This window comes from Phragmites australis, chromosome 6, assembly GCF_958298935.1.
Source record: "Phragmites australis chromosome 6, lpPhrAust1.1, whole genome shotgun sequence".
Lineage (NCBI taxonomy): Eukaryota > Viridiplantae > Streptophyta > Magnoliopsida > Poales > Poaceae > Phragmites > Phragmites australis.
Window position 1 is genome coordinate 18,529,963 of NC_084926.1, and position 20,887 is coordinate 18,550,849.

Consider the following 20,887-nt stretch of genomic DNA (forward strand, 5'->3'; position numbering starts at 1 on the left):
CTAGAGATCTGAACCCTTATTCAGAACATATTGTATTTGCAACATATTGCAAATAATCTACCAGATGTGTTTACTCATTATAAAGGTGTCATCACATCTGATTCCAGCTATTAATGTGCCGAAAGAATGGAGGTACCTAACAAAACCACTCAACTCTCAAACCAAAATAAGAGGGGGAGAAATATGGTCATAAGGGATACAACTTCTTTCAAGTATTCTCGGAAACAGGGGGAGAACATCCTCCAAGACAGTAAATACAAATTAACATCAAGTTGATAGACACCTTATGGATATTCACTATCCAAACACCTATGGATGTTCAGTATCCAAATGTCCAGTACAAATGTGTATACAAATTCAAGCGTTGGATCATTGGAACACACTAACTCCATTATTTTGGGAAATACACGGAGTTAAATAGGATAATATTTTCACAAACTATATTAATTCCATAGAGTCAATAAATACCAAAGAAAACAATTGTCGACACCTTCTCCACTACGATTGCAAACAACCTCCAAAATGATCCAGATCCCATGACCATGGCAAAGTGTGAAAAAATACTCGGACTAGACTCAATAGAAGTATGCAATCCAAGCAGAGATAGCCTCACTCACAAAAAGAGAGGTATTCACAAAAGTAATATCTGCACCTCCAAATGTCTTCCCTGTAGGATACAAAATGGATTTTTATTCCATAAGGCGGTGAAATAACGAGACTTGTAGCATAAGGGTTCACGCAAAGATCCGGCATTATCTACGATGCTACATACCCTATGGTATGTGTGGAAATTAAGTTCTCATATTCAATATTATTGGCAGATGAAATGAATTAGATAGATTCAAACATATAAGTCCCTAATGGACTTCGTATTCTAAATCTAAATACAAATCACAATATATATTGTGTATAACTTAAGTCACTCCATGACTTCAAATAGTTAAGTTGATTATAGTATAACTGACTAAATAGGTTTCTTTCACATAAAGGTTACTCCAACCATGACGATTACATGTGTGTTCATAAAGAAATCACAATTGGATTTTGTATCATCTCCAAACCACACACGACAAAGTATGCAATCATCTTAAGACGAAATTTGATATGAATGATTTTGGTAAAACTAAATTTCATTTAAATCTACAACTTGAGCATATAATTGATCCCCATAACGTTATATCATAGACTGATTTTATGGTGATATAGCCACCACATAGGAGTCATCAAAATAGATTTTAGTGGTTACTTCCACCTATCATTCTGAAACATCACATACATGTGTATGGCTTTGCAGAATGATCAACCACATAAAACGTCATGTGGTATTGGTTCCATTGAATCATCCATCATTATCTACAAAGATAATGCTGCTTATGTTACTCAGATGCAAACGGGTTACATAAAGAGTAATATCATTAATAGGGATGGCAATGGGGTTTTGTTCCCTGGTAACCCGCGGGGAATTTCCTTATTAGGGGATGAGTATGGGACAATATGATCCCCGCAAACTTATATGGGGACGGGGACTGGAAGACGCTCCCCGTTCCCGCTCCCCGCTATATCTCCGATATCACATATATACATGTTTTCTTAGTATACAAATGTATAAACATTACATTATGTAGGGAAAATAATAAATTACTCTTATATTCTATGGATGTTCAGCATCCAAATGTCCAGTACAAATGTGTACACAAATTCAGGCGTTGGATCATTGGAACACACTAACTCCATTATTTTGGGAAATACACGGAGTTAAATAGGATAATATTTTCACAAACTATATTAATTCCATAGAGTCAATAAATACCAAAGAAAACAATTGTCGACACCTTCTCCACTACGATTGCAAACAACCTCCAAAATGATCCAGATCCCATGACCATGGCAAAGTGTGAAAAAATACTCAGACTAGACTCAATAGAAGTATGCAATCCAAGCAGAGATAGCCTCACTCACAAAAAGAGAGGTATTCACAAAAGTAATATCTACACCTCCAAATGTCTTCCCTGTATGATACAAAATAGATTTTTATTCCATAAGGTGGTGAAATAGCGAGACTTGTAGCATAAGGGTTCACGCAAAGATCCGACATTATCTACGATGCTACATACTCTATGGTATGTGTGGAAATTAAGTTCTCATATTCAATATTATTGGCAGATCAAATGAATTGGATAGATTCAGACATATAAGTCCCTAATGGACTTCGTATTCTAAATCTAAATAAAAATCACAATATATATTGTGTATAACTTAAGTCACTCCATGACTTCAAATAGTTAAGTTGATTATAGTATAACTGACTAAATAGGTTTCTTTCACATAAAGGTTACTCCAACCATGACGATTACATGTGTGTTTATAAAGAAATCACAATTGAATTTTGTATCATCTCCAAACCACACACGACAAAGTATGCAATCATCTTAAGACGAAATTTGATATGAATGATTTTGGTAAAACTAAATTTCATTTAAATCTACAACTTGAGCATATAATTGATCCCCATAACGTTATATCATAGACTGATTTTATGGTGATATAGCCACCACATAGGAGTCATCAAAATAGATTTTAGTGGCTACTTCCACCTATCATTCTGAAACATCACATACATGTGTATGGCTTTGCAGAATGATCAACCACATAAAACGTCATGTGGTATTGGTTCCATTGAATCATCCATCATTATCTACAAAGATAATGCTGCTTATGTTACTCAGATGCAAACGGGTTACATAAAGAGTAATATCATTAATAGGGATGGCAATGGGGTTTTGTTCCCTGGTAACCCGCGGGGAATTTCCTTATTAGGGGATGAGTATGGGACAATATGATCCCCGCAAACTTATATGGGGACGGGGACTGGAAGACGCTCCCCGTTCCCGCTCCCCGCTATATCCCCGATATCACATATATACATGTTTTCTTAGTATACAAATGTATAAACATTACATTATGTAGGGAAAATAATAAATTACTCTTATATTTTTTTTATCCAACCTACGATATTTAACCTATCTTGTATTAATTACCCTCATATGCATCAATAAATTACATATTTATACTATGGACACAATGTTAATATATAGAAATAATCAATTATTATTCAATTTTACATTCCATTGGGGATCCGATCTCCACAAAATTTCTCACGGGGATGGGGATGGGAGAAAACTTCCCACGATAACTAAATGGGGACGGAGATAGGGAAGCACTCCCCGACGGGGATTGGCCTCGTTACCATCCCTAATTAATAATCATATTGCTCCTAAATTATTTTATCCTCATGAGTTATAACAATGGGAGATAAACATTTTGCAAACTAAATCTTACAATAACCTCGTAGATTTATTCATAAAGTCATTACCAACTTCTACATTCCAAAATATATTTATGGAATTAGTATGCGACGACTTAGAGATTTGCAAGGTTTAGGGGAAAATCTCCTCCTAAACTTTAACCTATTTATACATCATATTGTACTCTTTTCCCTTTATGAGTTTTACTTACAAAGTTTCTCATAAAAAGTTTTTAATGAGGCAATATCTACACAAGGACATATGTCATATCTCATATTTTCCTTACCGAGGTTTTTTAAGGAGGTATACAAGACATATCTATGTTCTCTAAACTCGATTATGGATTTTTTTTTTCCTTTTAAAAGGTTTTTCTCATATGAGTTAACAAACAGACAATAATCAATATATGTTGTATCATTTTCTCCTTATTTTCTCACTGGGTTTTTAAAAGGAGTTTAACAGCATATCTGTCGGTGGATGAATACCGCAAGCGGGGATCCTGAGGGACCCCCTTTGAGATTCGGTCGGGGGGCTGGTCCTGGATCTACCTCGTACGTGGGGTAAATGCGTGTGTGTGGGACTTAGGTGGGACGAATGATCGTCAGCTAGTAGGAGTAAATGCACCAAGGATTTAGACAGGTTCAGGCCGCACGGAGGTATAATACCTTACTCCTGTGTGTCTAGTGTGTTATTAATACTCTTGGAATGCCTTTCTCTGGATCTCTGTGTTACAAGGATTTGGGCCCTATCTTTCTATCTTGAGCTTCTGTTGTTCGAAGTCTCTTGTTGGCTTCTTTTTTAAGTCTTGTGAGCCTCGGTTAGCTTGTCTTTCTACGAAGTGCTGCCCCCCCTTTTATCTACGGGGGGAGGCCCTCCAGGGAGTGCCTAGAATGGGGGCACAAGTTTCCATAAATAATAAATGGAAAACAACCATCATAGGTCTACAGTTGAAGTTACAGAGGGTTGAAAATGCGCCCCTCGGACGGTCCCGTCGGTCTTTACGCCCCAACTTTAGCAGGCGCAAGGGGGGGCCCACCAGCCAGCCACTGAGTACCCTCTCATGCCCATTCGGTCAGAGTCGGTCTGACACGATCTGAGGCAACGGGGCGATGGGCGATAAGTCTCGAGCCCATCGAAGATATCTTCAAGTTGTCTGTCTTCTTGGGCCCCGCGAAGGGACATACAATGGGACCCATCGCATTAATTGTGCCCATGCCTTCCTACCAGGCAGTGGCAGGGGCTGGCGTAATCAGTACGGCAGGCGTGGGGGAGAGTGGTTGGATGTGACCGTCCACACTCCCCATTAAATGCAGCATCGGGCCTCCCACCAATTGACACCTCATCGTGGAGCCCTTGCGGGGTCCACCAGCAAGGGGCTTCTCGGGTCCTCGAGGAACTCTAGGTACTCGGGGACCAACTGTTCTTGGCCCCGAGCACCCCCTTCAAGGCATGGCCCTTTTCGGGTCCTCAGGGAACTCTGGGTACTCGGGGACCAGCTGTTCTTGGCCCCGAGCACCCCCTCCCGGATCTAGCTCTTGTCGGGTCCTTGGGTAACTCTGGGTACTCGGGGACCAACTGTTCTTGGCCCCGAGCACACCCTCCCGGACCTGGATTTTCTTGGGTCCTTGGGGAACTCTGGGTACCCGGGGATCAACTGTTCTTGGCCCCGAGCACCCCCTCCCGGACCTGTCTTTTCTCGGGCCCTCGGGGAGATGGTCCCTAAGGGAGGGTGCCATGTGGCACTGCGCTGTCCTGGCCTCGGGACTCAGGAACCCCCGGTTCCCATATCACCGACAGCATCCCCCGGGCCCATCGGTAGGCGATGGCCCAGAGACTGCGGATGGGGCCCTATTTCGTCAAGGTCGATCACAGCATTGGTGCCACGTGGCTTTCTGTCGCCCGGTGCCGAAATCTTTGCGGGCCTTGCAGTTTTTAGGCCCAGGCTCTTGGTATAGCCCAAGGAGGAGCCGAAAGGGCGCGTACCCTTCCGACTTTTGAGGAAGGTGATGATGAGGCGGGTGTCGCCCCTGGCAACCGCGTGGATCGAGGAAGACGTGCCTCGCTTATTGCGTCGAGGAATAAGGCGTTTGAACTTCCTGCGATAGAAAAGGGGAGGGGCAACGAACCGTTACCCTCAAACGCCATTCTTGCAGTTGCCATTCTTGAGCACTGGGAGCCTTCTCTTCAGCCCTCAGTGCACTTTGATTCCAGTCTCCTCCAGCGCACTTCCCACCCCCGAAAATGCCAAGGGCACGAGGCGGCCGTCGGGAAGCGTCGAGTGTCAACGGCATCCTGCTGAAATCCCGCCTCCTGAATGAGGAGGGTGCAGAGAAGGATCGGAAGCTGATGGTCCCCGCTGGCCAGCGGGGAGAGTCAGTGGTGACGCCAGCCACCCATCCGCCCGCCCCGTGTAGGCCAGGGCAGATCGTAATCTTCGCCTCCTTCATCGCCGCCGGTTTGGTGCCGTCGTTCTCGGCGTTCTTCTTGCAAGTGTTGGACACTTACGGTGTCCAGCTGGCCCACCTGAGCCCAAATTCGGTGGTAATCCTGGCGGTCTTCGCCCACCTCTGCGAGATATTCGTAGGGGTGCCGCTGTCGGTGGTGCTCTTCCGGCATTTCTTCATCCTCCGAGCGGTCGGGAAGAAGAAGGGGTCGGACGATGTGGAAGTCATGGGCTGCTGCAACTTTCGCCTGCAGGAGGGATTCGGCGACGCCTACATCCCGTAGGTGTTGCGCGGCAAGTGGGACGACTGGTGCCGGGACTGGGTCTACGTCGACATCAGCCCCCACGACCGCCTTTCGCTACCCCGATCGCCGGCGGAGCCCAACAAATCGATCTGGGAGTCCGCCCCCGTGGAGGACGCTCGCCTACGCCCGGTGCTGAACCGCATTAAAGACCTGCGTCGGGCGGGGCTTACCTCGCTCATGGTGGTTGCCGACTTCCTATGCCACCAGCTGGCCCCCTTGAGGGAACGTGCCCGCCACGCCTGGATGTACATTGGACCTCGTGACGTGATGAGGACGTGCGTAGGCGAGGATGGGGATCTCAACGAGGGTGCCTTGGCGGTGCTGCTTAAGGTGGTGACCGGCGTTGAAGACCTTGCCTGGGCGGTCTCCACGCGAGGACCTGGAGCTTTGCTCAGACCCGGGCCGAGCGGCTCTGCAAGAGTCAATGCTGGCCTTTGACGCCCAGGGATTGATTGACCACCCGGGGCGCCGAGACCCTGGGACACTGCACATCCCCGGGGCAGACGACAATGGAGGGCGGGGCGCTGCTGCAGACGACGATAGGCCGCCGAGCCGGGGCGACAAGGGGAAGCATCCCCAGTTGTATATCCCCCAACCATCCTCGTCCTCTTCGTCGCCGTCACCTCCGCAATCCCCGCGCCGAGAACCCTGGCCGACAGCTGGCGATGCGACAGCCAGCGGCCGAACTGGCCAGTCCTCGGGAGTAGGTTCCGGGGCGGATGCTGGGACCAGCTCACAGCGGCCCGGGGGCCAGAGCCCGCCCTCGAAGAGGAGAAGGCAGGAGCCCAGGCCGTAGGCCCCGGAATTCCAGATCCTGCAGTCCCGATGGCAGTACCGTGGGCCAAAGAGCACGTAAGCCCCATTTCCTTCCTCGAGCTCGTTTTGCCCGTATCTTGGCTGGGGGTTAACCAGTTTTTGCTCTAGGCCACCCAAGGACTCTCCAGGAGATCGGACGTCCCCGGAGCAGCCGAGGCCTTCCCCTGTCCCTAAATCGAGAGCCCCGGCTGGCTCTGCCCCGAGTCCTCCGACTGGGGTGGAGCAACCAGATTCAAGGGAGGCCGTCATGACAAGGGTGGCACTAGCGCGGCCGCCGTCAGGGTCCTCGAGCGCCTCTGCTGAGAGGGCTCGTAGGGTACCCAGCTCTCGTCCATCCCCTGGCCAGGCCCCGGAACCTCTCCCCGAGGTGCTGGGGAGCACCCGAGATGTTATCGGGCGGCTCGAGGCGGCCATTGTGGCGGAGCGGGCCGAGCTCGAAGGGGAGCGCGCCGCCCTAGTCGACGAAAGGGGTCGGCTGGAGGAGGCCCACAAACTCCTGGAGACCCGCGTGGCCACGGCTCACACGGTCTACGAAAGGTCCATGCAGGAGCTGGCCATGGAGCGGGAGGCACTGGAGGAGGCCCGCGAAGGGGCCCTCGCCGCACAGGAGGAAGCCGACCGCCTGGGGCGGAACGCGACCAAGCGTCGAGGAAGCGTGCCGGCGAGATGGCCGCTCGCGAGGAGCAACTTGCCCGGCGCGAGAGGTAGGTTGCCTCACGGGAGGAGGCGGTCAGCAAGAGGGAGGAAGCCGTGCGATCTTCCCAGGCGGACCTCTGCCACCAAGCCGATGATCTTGAGCGCAGCCGCGCCGATGTTCTCCGCCAGGAGGAGCAGGTCGCACTGCATGAGACGGATGCTGATTTGGCGTTGTCAGTGTTTGCCACCTGGGAGGAGAACCTCGCCATCCAGGAGGTAGGCTTAACTGCCCGAGAGCAGGCCATCGAGGCCCGGGTTGAGCGAGTGCAGGCCCGGATCGAGGTGGCTGCCCAACTCCAGAAGGTACAGGCCGCGAAGGATGTCCCTGCCAGCACCACCGACAGCAAAAGTCTTGAAGCTCGGCTGAAGAAAGCTATGGAGGAGCTTCATGCCATCCACGAAGAGCAGAAGAATGTTAAGGCGATGATGCAGGATGTCCTTCGGCGGGCGCGGGACTCTGTGGAGGCGACCGGGCTCGGGTCCATGTCTGTGGGTTCCCAGGGACTGGAGACGCTAGGCCATCTCGCCCTTGGGTTCTCGGAGATCGCCCGGCGCCTCGAGGCTCTCCCTGCCGCTATCCAGGAGTTGGCGACCTGGGAGGGGCGTGCACTGGCCCAAAGTGTGGCCGAGAACGTTCTCGCCTGCTATCGCAGCCGAGACCCCGCCTTCCCGCTGGAGCCAGCTCGATAGGGAGTGGTTGAGGTAGAGGAGGCCGCCGCCGGGGCAGTCGTCCGCGACGTCGCCACCAAGGTGGTGGAATTTTTTGTGCGGGAGCTGGGCCCGAGCAGTGATAGCAGCGAGGATGTGTGCCTTCCTCCTTAGCCTGTAAAAAGTTAGGGTTTTTGTTTTTCTGAAAGTTGTAATTATGGGAGTGATTCCCCTCTGAATGGTTCCTTTCAGTGTAATAGAAGCCATCCTTGGAATCGAACTCCATTTTGTGCTTGTTCTTTCTTGATGTTGTTTGTACTGATGTCCCGGGAGGCACTGGCCAGGCCAAGCACCGGCAGTTTACCCTTGGGAACAAAGTTGCCCCGGCCACTCATGTTCGAGCAGCGAGACCACCCGACCATCTAGCCCCCGAGCCCTCGCGAGTACGCGGCTGCTGAGTCAAGTAAACACAGACAAACACAAATTTCTTTGCTCGGGAAACGAGTCCACCTGGCACGGTACACGCCACGACCAGTGAACATTTTTTGCCCCGCGACCTCTCAAACAAATAGACCAGAGACACGCGCAGGCGGAAATGCAACCAAGAGTTCCCACGGTTTAGTGGTGTCCGGGGTAGGATTGACCAGGCCGAGCACCGACAGCCCGCCCCCGGTGTCTAGGCGGTCCCGACCACTCATGTTCGAGTAATAGAACCACCCGAGAGCCCTAGAGGCTCGGTAGTGCTCGGGGTACTGCCAAGCCGGCCGTGCACCACAGACCACCATAAGGGACCTAGGTCAGCCATCGCCGCCTGTGCGGTACACCAACTACTGTTTGTCTTTGTCATTCCGAAAAAGCAAACACGAGAGCGGGGTTTTGCGTGCGAGGAGATTGCCTTGCCGTACAGATTAGCATGAGAGGGTCCCGAGGATAACTCAGGAACAATAGTTTATTGCGTATGTATGAACATAAATTCACATGCCTTTAGGGACTCACCGAGTCGGTGTCAACCTTCCGGCTGACCAGGCCAGGAAAGGGTAGATGCCCTGAGCTCGGGGCGCCCGGGAACGTGGATTCCCTTGTGCAAAGCGCTTTAGCCCCCAGGTCGTCCTTTTAGCACCCGAGCACTGCAAACCCAGTAATGGAACCAGGGGTCTAGGCGGTCCCGACCACTCATGTCCGAGTGGTAGGATTACCTGAGGACCCCAGAGGCTCGGCAGCGCCCTGGTCACTGAGGCCCTTGTGCTCGGGCTGCTTGGTTCTCGAGCATTTATTTGTAAGCTTAAAATAGGCAAAGTTTCTTTGTTTGGTGTACTCTATCAGTGCAGTACTCATTATAGCCTACTCTCATTTTTGACCCGTGACCTCTCGAATGCTCGGACCGACGAAGTGTACAGACAGAGATACGACCAAGAGGTCCAATGGTTCGGTGATGCCCGGGCCGGAACTAACCAGGCCGAGCACCGACAGCCCGCCCCCGGGGACTAGGTGGTCCCGACCACTCATGTTCGACCGGTAGGATTACCCGAGAACCCCAGGGGCTTGGTAGTGCACGGGGTATTGCCACAGCAGCCGGGCACCACAGCCTACCACAACAGACTTAGGTCAGCGATCGCCACCTGTGCCGCATACCGACCGACAACCATTTTTATCAGTGGGAAAATGAGAGAGGGCGTATTTTTCTCGCACGAGTCGAGCATCTCACCAAGCAGATTAACATATGGATTCCAGAGAAAAATTTGGAATAAGAGCGACATGGGCGTATATTAATGATTTATACAGAAGTGACGAAAATAAGTAGCAAGCGCTAAGCTCATGTTTCTACGATCTCAATTTGTATTTACCCTCTTTAACCCTTGTAGTAAACTGTGACAAGTCCTCAGATCGTACATCTTGTAGTTATCTTGGCTAGGCTCGATCCAAGGGCTGTTACGTGGTTGGTATCAGCCCCCGGCCAATTTGGGCAGGGGGGAAGGCCCCTGGCCTGGTTGGTCCAAGCACAAACACGCTCACATATGGATAAAATTTACGAAGATGTTCGATGTTCCATGCATTCGGAAGTGGCTGCCCATCCTCTGTCACCAACCGATACGAGCCTTGCCGTGGGGCACTAGTCACGATGAAGTGGCCTTCCCACATAGGGGAGAGCTTATTCTTTCCTTCACGCGTCTGAGCGCGTCGGAGAACCGAATCCCCAACCTCGAGCGACCGGGCCCGGACGCGGCGCTGATGGTAGCGCCTCAGGCTCTGCTGATATCTGGCGGCTCGGACGGCAGCTCATCGCCGACGCTCCTCCAAGTGCTCGACGTCGTTGCGTCTTCACTATTCCTGTTCACCCTCTGAGTATGCATTCACCCGAGGCGAGCCGAGCGTAAGCTCGGAGGGGAGGATAGCCTCAGCGCCGTAGACGAGGAAGAAGGCGTCTCTCCAGTGGCCCGGCTTGGTGTGGTCCGGTTGGCCCATAACACAGCGGGTAGCTCATCGATCCACCCTTTCCCATGCTTTGCGAGCACGTCGTAGGTCCGGGTCTTGAGCCCCTTCAGTATCTCGGCATTTGCGTGCTCGACTTGCCCGTTGCTACAGGGATGAGAAACAGAGGCAAAGCAAAGCTTGATCCTGAGGTCCTCGCAGTATTCCCTGAACAGGGCACTTGTGAACTGGGTGCCATTGTTGGTGATGATCCTGTTCGGGATGCCGAAGCGACTTGTGATACAACGGATGAATTGTACCGCCATGTTCTTGGTGACCTTGATTACTAGGACCGCCTCTGGCCACTTGGTGAATTTGTCGATGGCGACGTACAGGTACTCATAGCCCCCGACGTACATGGACCCAAGATGTCCAGCCCCTAGACCGCGAAGGGCCAAGACAGGGGGATGGTATGAAGAGCCTGAGCTGGCTGGTGAACCTGCTTTGCGTGGAACTGGCACGCCCTGCAGCGCCGAACTAGCTCGGAAGCGTCGTGGAGAGCTGTTGGCCAGTAGAAACCTTGCCGAAAGGCCTTCTTGACCATCGTGCGGAACAATGCATGACCACCGCACTTGCCCTTGTGGATCTCAGTGAGGAGCTCACTGCCTTCTATCCGGGTGATGCATTTCAGGAGGACACCGTCCGTGTCGTGCCGGTAGAGATCCCCATCTACAATGGCATAGCATTTGGACTGACGTGCAATCCTCTCTGCAGAGGCATCGTCCCTAGGAAGGATGTTTTCTTTCAAGTACCCTCGGATCTCGTCGACCCACAAGGATTCTTGAGGACTACCGACAAGTGCAGTGCACTCGCCGGGCGGTGGCACCTTGACGGGACCTCCCACTGAAGGTGCGGCATGGGTCCCCTCGATTGAGCTCAAGGGTATCCCTTCATCCTGGTTGGCAAACAGGACGGATTGCCGTGTGAGCCTTTCTTCAAAGGTTCCGGCTGGGACGAGTGCTCGGGCGGAAGCCAGGCGGGAAAGGTCATCGGCCACGGTGTTATCGCGGTGAGGTATATGTTGTAGCTCTAGGCCGTCGAAGTGCCGCTCCAGCCTCCTGACTTCCGCCACGTACGCCGCCATCTGCGGGTCCGAGCACTGGTATTCCTTGGATACTTGGTTGACCACCAGCTGGGAGTCACCTTTTACAAGCAGCCGTCGGATCCCGCGACCCACCGCTACTCGGAGTCCAGCGATGAGGCCTTCATATTCCGCCATATTGTTTGTTGCTCGGAAATGCAGCTGCACGACATACTGGAGTACTTCACCTGTCGGAGAGGTGAGCACCACTCCAGCCCCCGCGCCTTTCAGCGTGAGGGAGCCATCAAAGTGCATGACCCAGTACCCGGGTCCGTCTTGCCCGGGGTACGCGAACAATTCTTCATTGTCGATCTCGGGGACCGGCGTCCACTCCGCCACGAAGTTGGACAAAGCCTGGCTTTTGATCGCGTGGCGGCTGATGAAGTGCAGATCAAATTCCATGAGCTCGACCGCCCACTTGACAGTACTTCCGGTACCTTCTTGGTTCCGCAGGATCGGTCCTAGTGGGTATGTGGTTACCACCGAGACCTTATGTGCCTAGAAGTAGTGTCATAGCTTCCTGGAAGCGATAAGCACTGCATAGAGCATCTTCTGTGCTTGGGGGTATCTTGTCTTGACGTCTCGGAGGACTTCACTGGTAAAGTACACCGGTCGCTATATCCGGCGGGCCCTGACTGCGGCCTCGCCCGAGGCCTTGACACAGCCCCCAGGCTCAGCGCAATGTTCGGGGCCTACCGAGGTCCCAGGCTCGACTCCCTGGTTGGGAGCGGTCCCGAGTCCTGGAGGTTGCTCGGGGGCGGCCGGGAGCTCGGACCCAGCACCTTGACCCGAGCACTCATCAAGCTCCACGACCAGCACCACGCTCACGACCTGAGGAGTGGCTGAGACGTAGAGCAATAGAGGTTCGCCCTCGCCAGGGGCAACCAGTACGGGCGGTGAGGTGAGATACTTCTTCAAGTCTTGGAAGGCCTGTTCGGCCTCCAGTGTCCAGTAGAAATGACCGGTCTTCTTCAGCAATTTGAAGAGTGGGAGCCCCCGCTCCCCGAGCTTGGAGATGAAGCGCCCCAAAGCCGCCATGCACCCAGCGAGACAATGTACCTCTTCGAACGAGCTGGGGGACGCATATGCTCGATTGCTCGGATCTTATCGGGATTGGCCTCGATTTTGCGACTGGAAACCAAGAAGCCAAGAAGTTTACCCGCGGGTACCCCGAATACGCACTTCTTGGGGTTGAGCTTCAGGCGGGTGCCTAAGGAGTGCTTGTGCCACAAGCAAAGCACTCCCAGGGCTGGCGTCATCGAAGTTGAGTTTACGCCGTAACGACGCCCGACGTTGTTTGGATACCGACCTTGCAATAGGGACGATTGCCGCTTGCTGCGGGTTTGGTGGCCCGCCCGCGACGGTCGCGGCCCTACTGGGCACGGCGCTGTTGTCTCCGATGTAGGGAGGCGCCGTATGGGCCGACTGCTGACACTGCTGAGGACATCATATTGTACTCTTTTCCCTTTATGAGTTTTACTTACAAAGTTTCTCATAAAAAGTTTTTAATGAGGCAATATCTATACAAGGACATATGTCATATCTCATATTTTCCTTACCGAGGTTTTTTAATGAGGTATACAAGACATATCTATATTCTCTAAACTCGATTATGGATTTTTTTTCCTATTAAAAGGTTTTTCTCATATGAGTTAACAAACAGACAATAATCAATATATGTTGTATCATTTTCTCCTTATTTTCTCACTGGTTTTTTAAAAGGAGTTTTAACAGCATATTTGTCGGTGGATGAACACCGCAAGCGTGGATCCTGAGGGACCCCCTTTGAGATTTGGCCGGGGGGCTGGTCCTAGATCTATCTCGTACGTGGGGTTAATGCGTGTGTGTGGGACTTAGGCGGGATGAATGATCGTCGGCTAGTAGGAGTAAATGCACCAAGGATTTAGACAGGTTCAGGCCGCACGGAGGCGTAATACCCTACTCCTATGTATCTAGTGTGTTATTAATGCTCTTGGAATGCCTTTCTCTGGATCTCTGTGTTACAAGGATTTGGGCCCTATCTTTCTATCTTGAGCTTCTGTTGTTTGAAGTCTCTTGTTGGCTTCTTCTTTAAGTCTTGTGAGCCTCGGTTAGCTTGTCTTTCTACGAAATGCTCCCCCCCCCCTTTATCTAAGGGGAAGGCCCTCCAGGGAGTGCCCAGAACGAGGGCACAAGTTCCCGTAAATAATAAATGAAAAACAACCATCATGGGTCTACAGTTGAAGTAACAGAGGGTTGAAAATGCACCCCTCGGACGGTCCCGTCAGTCTTTACGCCCCAACTTTAGCAGGCGCAGGGGGGGCCCACTGGCCAGCCACTGAGTACCCTCTCATGCCCGTGCGGTCAGAGTTGGTCTGACACGGTCTGAGGCAACAGGGCGACAGGCGATAAGCCTCGAGCCCATCGAAGATATCTTCAAGCCGTCTGTCTCCTTGGGCCTCGTGAAGGGACATGCGATAGGACCCGTCGCATTAATTGTGTCCACGCCTTCCTGCCAGGCGGCGGCAGGGGCTGGCGTAATCAGTACGGCAGGCATGGGGGAGAGTGGTTGGATGTGACCGTCCACGCTCCCCATTAAATGCAGTATCGGGCCTCCCACCAATTGACATCTCATCGTAGAGCCCTTGCGGGGTCTACCAGCAAGGGGCTTCTCGGATCCTCGGGGAACTCTGGGTACTCGGGGACTAACTGTTCTTGGCCCTGAGCACCCCCTCCCGGGCCTGGCCCTTTTTGGGTCCTCGGGGAACTCTCGGTACTCGGGGACCAGCTGTTCTTGGCCCCGAGCACCCCCTCCCGGATCTGTCTCTTCTCGGATCCTCGGGGAACTCTAGGTACTCGGAGACCAACTGTTCTTGGCCCCAAGTACCCCCTCCCGGACCTAGCTTTTCTCGGGTCCTCGGGGAACTCTGGGTACCCGGGGACCAACTGTTCTTGGCCCCAAGCACCCCCTCCCGAACCTGTCTTTTCTCGGGCCCTCGGGGAGATGGTCCCCAAGGGAGGGCACCATGTGGCACTGCGCTGTCCTGGCTTCGGGACTCGGAAACCCCCGGTTCCCATATCACCGACAATATCACTATTATTCCTCTCTTCGTATTTTTCTTACAGGGTTTTTAAAGAAGTTATTCATTAATCAATATACAGATGTCAAATTGATCAAGGGGAGTGTTGCAATTACTTATGGTTGCCCAATCCACCATCAACCCCCAACGGCGGTTACATGTCCTGCCGCTTGTCGGGAGGGATGTCTCCCCGATAGGCACTGTACATCATGTATAAATATACATTGTATCAATAAAATGAATTAATGAAAATCTATTACATCTACTGTGTCATTACACTTTCTATTTTACAAGAGTCACAGCTCTAACCCGTTCGCAGTCTCTAACATGTTCGCTAGTCCAAACTCGTAGGAGAGCCATTAGTTACTTTGCGAGGCCAGCCCACATGCCAAGCATGAGTAGATGCGGCCCAAATCCTTGTGCAGAGATAAGTTGCGGCCTTTCAATGCACTCTTTTTTTTTTTACCAAGCCTTGCAATGCAATCGATGCGGCCCAACAAGCACTGAACAGAGTAACAAAGGGCAAGCTCATGTGTCAGACGACGGAGTGTGCATGTTACCGCGGATGGGCATGCGTGAGTCTTCAGTCTTCACATCTTTGAGCTGTAATAAAGCTTGGAAATTATATATTGGTTACTGGTTACAAGCAGTAAACCTAAACCTGGCTATTTTCGGTTAGCGTATGTAGCTGGCTATTAGTACCTACCTACCTGCACATTCGTCGCGGAAATGTAAAACAAAATGTTGTTGCTTTCAGTCAATTGTGGCATATAAGCCAGATGTCCTTTGCTTGAAGGAACAGCTGCACGTAAAGGCTAAAGGGGCATCATCATCTATTCATGGATACAGTACACTAGCGCAGAAGAGTAGCACAGATGCTTGACAGTGTTCACAGTACCTTCTCATCGTGTATTACGTGTATTGTAGACCATGATCAGCTTTCTTGAGCGACCACACTGTTTCACCTTTTTCTGATGAAAAGAGGGAACACGAACGTACGTGCCAGCTGCTGTGCCTGTGTCGTCGGCGCGCGTCCGATCAGAAACGCCCGGACCTTTCGGCTTGACGCGGAGTGGAAACGCGCGGGCGCGCGCTGTCCCCGGCTTTGTGTCAAGCGTTGCCACCAGTCGCCACGGCCCGCGGACAGTTTAATTAAGCAACTCTCCATACGCTTCAACGTACACAATCCACGAGAGTTTCCTCGCACTAGTACTAGCCCAGCTGCTAGTGCATCGGTTACTAGCGCATGCACGTAGTAATTGTTTACGGCCTGGCCCTGCCGAATTGAGTTTTTTTTTTTTTGGAAAAGTGACTCTACTATTGAAAGTCATTCTCTAAGTAGATTCTATAGGTAAAATGATTTTATGATAAAATGAATTAAGAAAAATTGACTTTTTTTATTCGTAGCATCTAATTTATTTTAAGCAATTGCTCCCACAGAATCATTCTTAAAACTGAAAATTGCAAACTGTTATTTGACAGGGTTTCTACTAATTTTATTCTACGAATTGGTATAGTAACTCTGCCAATCCGACCTTTATTACTCAATACAAATCTATATAGCTATCTTCCAAATACACCAAATATAAATTTATCACAACTTCAATACACATTTTTCTCCATTCTTACAGGCGGCCTTTGCTTAAATGCATCATAATTAACGCACTAAACTTTCTGCCCACCTTAAATTTAGCAATAATTATGGACAAAAGGGTCATTTTACTTAAGAAAGAGAAACAGAAGTCTAAACAAGAAACTGGACTTGTACAGGGGATCAGAGGAAGTTGCTGGAAAAACAGAGGAAAGAAACTGAAGAGCATAAGCAAGCTCCAATGCATGAGGCCAGTCGCTACTCCGTTAACGAAGCAGCTAAAAATTCTAAAAGACCAGTTTATTTTCTCAAGTTTTCCAAGGTACAAGCTTCAAGTGCTGTCAACTCAATCGACCGTGTTTTGGACGCACTACACTTCACTTGATGAGGTTGGTGATGGCCGTGCAGATGATGGCGATCTGCACGGAGTAGGAGCTGCGCTGCGCGAGCGGCGACGGGACGGCACCGGCCTTGGCAAGCACGTCGTCGCACTTGTGCGTGAGCGCGACAACCTCCGCGGCCTTCCCCTTCCCGGCGGCGTAGTCTCGGTTGTTGATCTGGTCGTAGGCCTCCGCGAACGCGAACCCCAAGGCGTTGTAGAGCTTCTGGCACTGCCCCAGCGCCGCGCGCGTCGGGGCGTCCGCGCGCCCAGGCTTGGCCAGCATGGCCCCGATGTCGTAGACCGCGTCGTCGGCGTTGACGATGCCCGTCAGGGCGGCCACCTTGGCGAGGCCCCAGGTGTCGGCGTCGGGGCTCTCGCGGTGCTTGCCCAGCTCCGCCACGCAGAAGCCGTAGTCCACGCGCGCGACGCTGTCGGCCGCCGCCCTGCACGTCGTCACCACCGTCGCGCGGGCGCCGCCGACGAGGCAGCTGAGCGCGAGCGCCGCGGCGGCCAGGAGGCGAGCGGTCGACGACGGCCTCATCGTCATCGTCATCGACTGGGTTTGTTTGTCACAGGAGCTAGTTTTCGCCTGTGGGACTGGTTTGCTTTGCTCGGATGGGACGGGACAACACTGAGGTGGGACACTGGGACTGACGGAGTGTGCGTTATCTTATATACCCGGTTTGGATATGTTTTTTTTTTCAACTTTTTTCTGAAAAAATCTAGTAGCTATCTAAATGATTGAATTCTGTTTTTGTTTTTGGTGGCTTCTGTTTAAATGAGGAAATAGTTGTGACGAAAATAAACTAAAAATTAAGAGCAGAAACAAGTTCTAATTCGCTTTTCTAACTTTTAGTGTATATAAAATAAGTTAAAAATTTATTATAAAAATCAACTATCAAAATTTAACAGCCACAATAGTTAGCAAAAAGATCTAAACCTACAGCCAATCTAAACAGTCCCATAGCCGTGTATTGGGGAAGGCTGCAGAACAGAAGTGTGCATCTTTTGATTGGGCCCGTCGTGCCAACGGCCTAAGGTATACGAGCAAAATTGTATAATTAACAGCAGTTTTGCTGCTTTTGTGGTACTTGAAACAAAATTATAAGTTTGTTCCAAGCTCTTGAAAAATAGTCACGCCCGATTAGCAATCGACGCATGAGACAATTGAACGTTGAGAAGTTTTACATGGTTTAATACAACCATCCTCAGCCGTGGGTGGCGACAACAACCTACAAGCATACACAACTTAAAAAGAAACTCGGAGTGCGGCTGAGTGACAAAATGTTGGATTTTGCATCCAAGATGCTTTGGTCCTGGTAGCAGCAGTTTTGGTGAAACTGGGAGCCACATGAGGTAGCCGCAAAGTTTGCATTATGGAATTGGGATAAGAACGAAGGGGGGAAAGATATGCCTAGTGGCTTACGATTCGTGCTTGTCCCCTTGCCGTGTCTGATGTCTCGCATTTCTGATAAGGGTGTCCATGCCGCAAAAGAAGAGAGCTGGAAAAAGAGAGCACTGGGAATGAAAAAGACCAGAAAAAGGAAGCATGCATCAAACCCTTCGTTAAGCAAGTAATTTAAGATCAAAACTGACAGAAACGAGGCACTTCTTTTATTCCTTCAATTTTATTAGCTACAGCAAGCTCATCGGATGACTGTCATCACGATCGCAATTCAATCGGTTGTCTTCACCAGACCGAGATCGGCAAGGCGTCGGTAGGTTGCGGCGCAGCCAGCGATCCGTCCATCGTTCACCTGATGAGGCTGGTGATGGCCGTGCAGACGATCGCGATCTGCACGGACTCGTTACCCCACCGCGCGAGCGGCTACGGCGAGCGGACACCGGCCCGCGCCAAGGTGTCGTCGCACCGGCGCGCCAGGGACGCGGCCTCGGTGGCCTTTCCCTTCCCCGCCGTGTAGTCCCGACTGTGGATCCCATAGTACACTTCTGCGAACACGAATCTCGTTGGTGAAAGTAAATTTTTTAGGATTTGACTTTATAAAATTTAATCCCGTTGGTAAAAATATCATCTTTTATATGATGACATGTGCTTATTTTTTTTTTCATCTTTAATTCAGTTATTAGATCGTAGAATAGATGATATGAATGCTTTATGAGAATTTTTCTAGATAGGATATTATAGGATTTATTTCTTTCCACGTTGTAGAGCCCCTACACTACCCTAGCGCCGTCCGCGTCTTGGGTCTGTTGCGCCCGGGCCTTAGGGCTTGGCGAGCATGGCCTTGATGTCGTAGACCTTGCCGCCAGCGATGGCGATGCCCACGTCGGTGGCCACCTTGGCCAAGTGGCTCAGCCTTGACACGCAGAAGCCGTAGTCCACGCGCCTGTCGCGGGCCGCGGCCGCCCAGCACGTCGTCTCCGGGGTGGCGTCCACGCCGGTGCTCAGGCTCAGCGCGAGCAACGCGGCCGTCAGTGCCGCGGCGGCCAGAACGCGGGCCGTGGACGGCCTCATCGAAATACTAGCCCGCCGGCCTTGTTCTCTGGCTCGTGGTTGCTTGTTCTCTTGCCGAGTGCCAGAGTGGTGTAGACTGTAGGCCGTGGCGTGTGGAGTACTCGGTTCGTTGCGTGTCGGGAGTCGGGACAAATCTGACGTGGGGTCTGTCCGTGTGCCGTGCTATTGAATTTGTATGGCATCTGTAATGCCGGCTCTCCTTTCTAATACTTCCTTCAATTATAAATATAGATTATTTTAAATTTATACATAAGAATTAAGAAAGTAGATCAAATGATTTGGTTGCTCTTCATTTATTCTGTATTGGAAAAGATAACTTATTTATTTGTGAGAGTGGTAGCATTTATTAAACAAGGGTAAGACGAGAACAAAAGAGAAAAAAATATATAGAAGTTTGAGAATGATTTATATTTAGAGAATAGTTGAGGAGGTTAAAACGACCTATATTTACAATCAGAGGGAGTATTAGCAACCTCATAACATGTTGTGAAATTAATAATGTTATAATAGATGCTAAAAAATTTAATAGAAAAAATAATTAAAAAATAAAAAACTAAGGATGAACTATTATAGATGGAATAAAATAATGATGTTTTAATACCTTTTAATGCTGATAACGCCTATTAATTATATATTTCTAAATTGACTGAAAGTTTCCAGACTATTGAGAGGGGAGGAAATGGGGCAACAACTTTGATTGTGGAACATTTGATTGTATATAATGTATAGTGGAGATTGTTCGGATTTAGCACAATTCATCTATTTTATAAAAGTACAGATTTTTTTTTAGGAATATGGTGACTTTTAATAGATCAAGTATAGCATAGACATATTAAAAAAAGAAATATGGAAATAAGAAAATACAAAGAAAAACACAGGTCCTGTCGCTGACACCCCAAGCTTCATCTCCATCCACCGTTGCCAAACATAGTCGAAGGAACCGGAGCCAAAATCTACACCAACGCGGAGGAGCATTAAAGACCATTATATTTTTAGCAGTCACTAAGAGTAACATCCCACAATGCATTGAGAACGATGAACGCTTCGGGCAATCTCGTCGCCCAGAAACAAACCCAACACCATCAAGCACGCTAACAGCTCAGAAGGAGGAACCGGCACCTTCGACAAGCACATCGTCAGCCTAGACTTGGAGCTGTCACCCTTTCCCAGAGATGTAACACACACCAAAGCTCACGCAGCCAAATCCAAAGGCTATCAACCTGTCGATGGATTTGACTCGGAGGAAGCCAAACCTCCACAGGAGAATGGCATGAAAGACATCACGAACGACGACGCCACCAGCATTGCTAACCTCTTGGAGGGACAAAAACTCCTTCACACTGACACCATAAACCAACGCCATCAAGAAACTAAACTAGATACTAAATCTAGAAGAAAACTAGAAAATATACGCTACGAAGAAGAATACTTCTGACCATGGGGGGGGGGGGGGCACTAGACCACCCTCCTCCAATGTTGGAAGGCCATCGAGGATGAGGGGGCCGGCCAAATCAACGGCAAGAAGCACCCTTGACGACCTTTCGTCGCCTCTGGAATGCTCTATAAGAGTATATATAATCGTCCACATTATGGCTTTCAAAAAAAAAATTGTCTCG

The 20,887-nt window shown here is 50.2% G+C and overlaps 2 protein-coding genes across 2 annotated transcripts; both read right to left on the reverse strand.

The window, feature by feature from the left end:
• Positions 1-16,696: 16,696 nt before the first annotated feature.
• LOC133920522 (pectinesterase inhibitor 8-like) lies at positions 16,697-17,426 on the reverse strand. The gene has a single exon (XM_062365135.1). The coding sequence runs from the start codon at positions 17,346-17,348 to the stop codon at positions 16,791-16,793; it is 558 nt and encodes a 185-aa protein (XP_062221119.1). The 5' UTR covers positions 17,349-17,426; the 3' UTR covers positions 16,697-16,790.
• Positions 17,427-18,548: 1,122 nt separating this feature from the next.
• On the reverse strand, positions 18,549-19,410 carry LOC133923042 (pectinesterase inhibitor 8-like). Its single transcript, XM_062368506.1, has 3 exons — positions 19,027-19,410; positions 18,667-18,745; positions 18,549-18,623 (listed from the first exon to the last, which is right to left on the reverse strand). The coding sequence occupies exons 1-3, from the start codon at positions 19,269-19,271 to the stop codon at positions 18,549-18,551; spliced, it is 399 nt and encodes a 132-aa protein (XP_062224490.1). The 5' UTR covers positions 19,272-19,410.
• Positions 19,411-20,887: the final 1,477 nt, after the last annotated feature.

Excerpts from the sequence above, each read along its gene's own strand:
- LOC133920522 (XM_062365135.1), bottom strand. The coding sequence starts at position 17,348 with ATGACGATGACGATGAGGCCGTCGTCGACCGCTCGCCTCCTGGCCGCC.
- LOC133923042 (XM_062368506.1), bottom strand. The coding sequence starts at position 19,271 with ATGAGGCCGTCCACGGCCCGCGTTCTGGCCGCCGCGGCACTGACGGCC. Across the intron at positions 18,746-19,026 it reads ATCAAGGCCATGCTCGCCAA|AAGTGTACTATGGGATCCAC; the intron begins GCCCTAAGGCCC and ends TCGTGTTCGCAG. Across the intron at positions 18,624-18,666 it reads GCCGCGTCCCTGGCGCGCCG|CCGCTCGCGCGGTGGGGTAA; the intron begins GTGCGACGACAC and ends CGCTCGCCGTAG.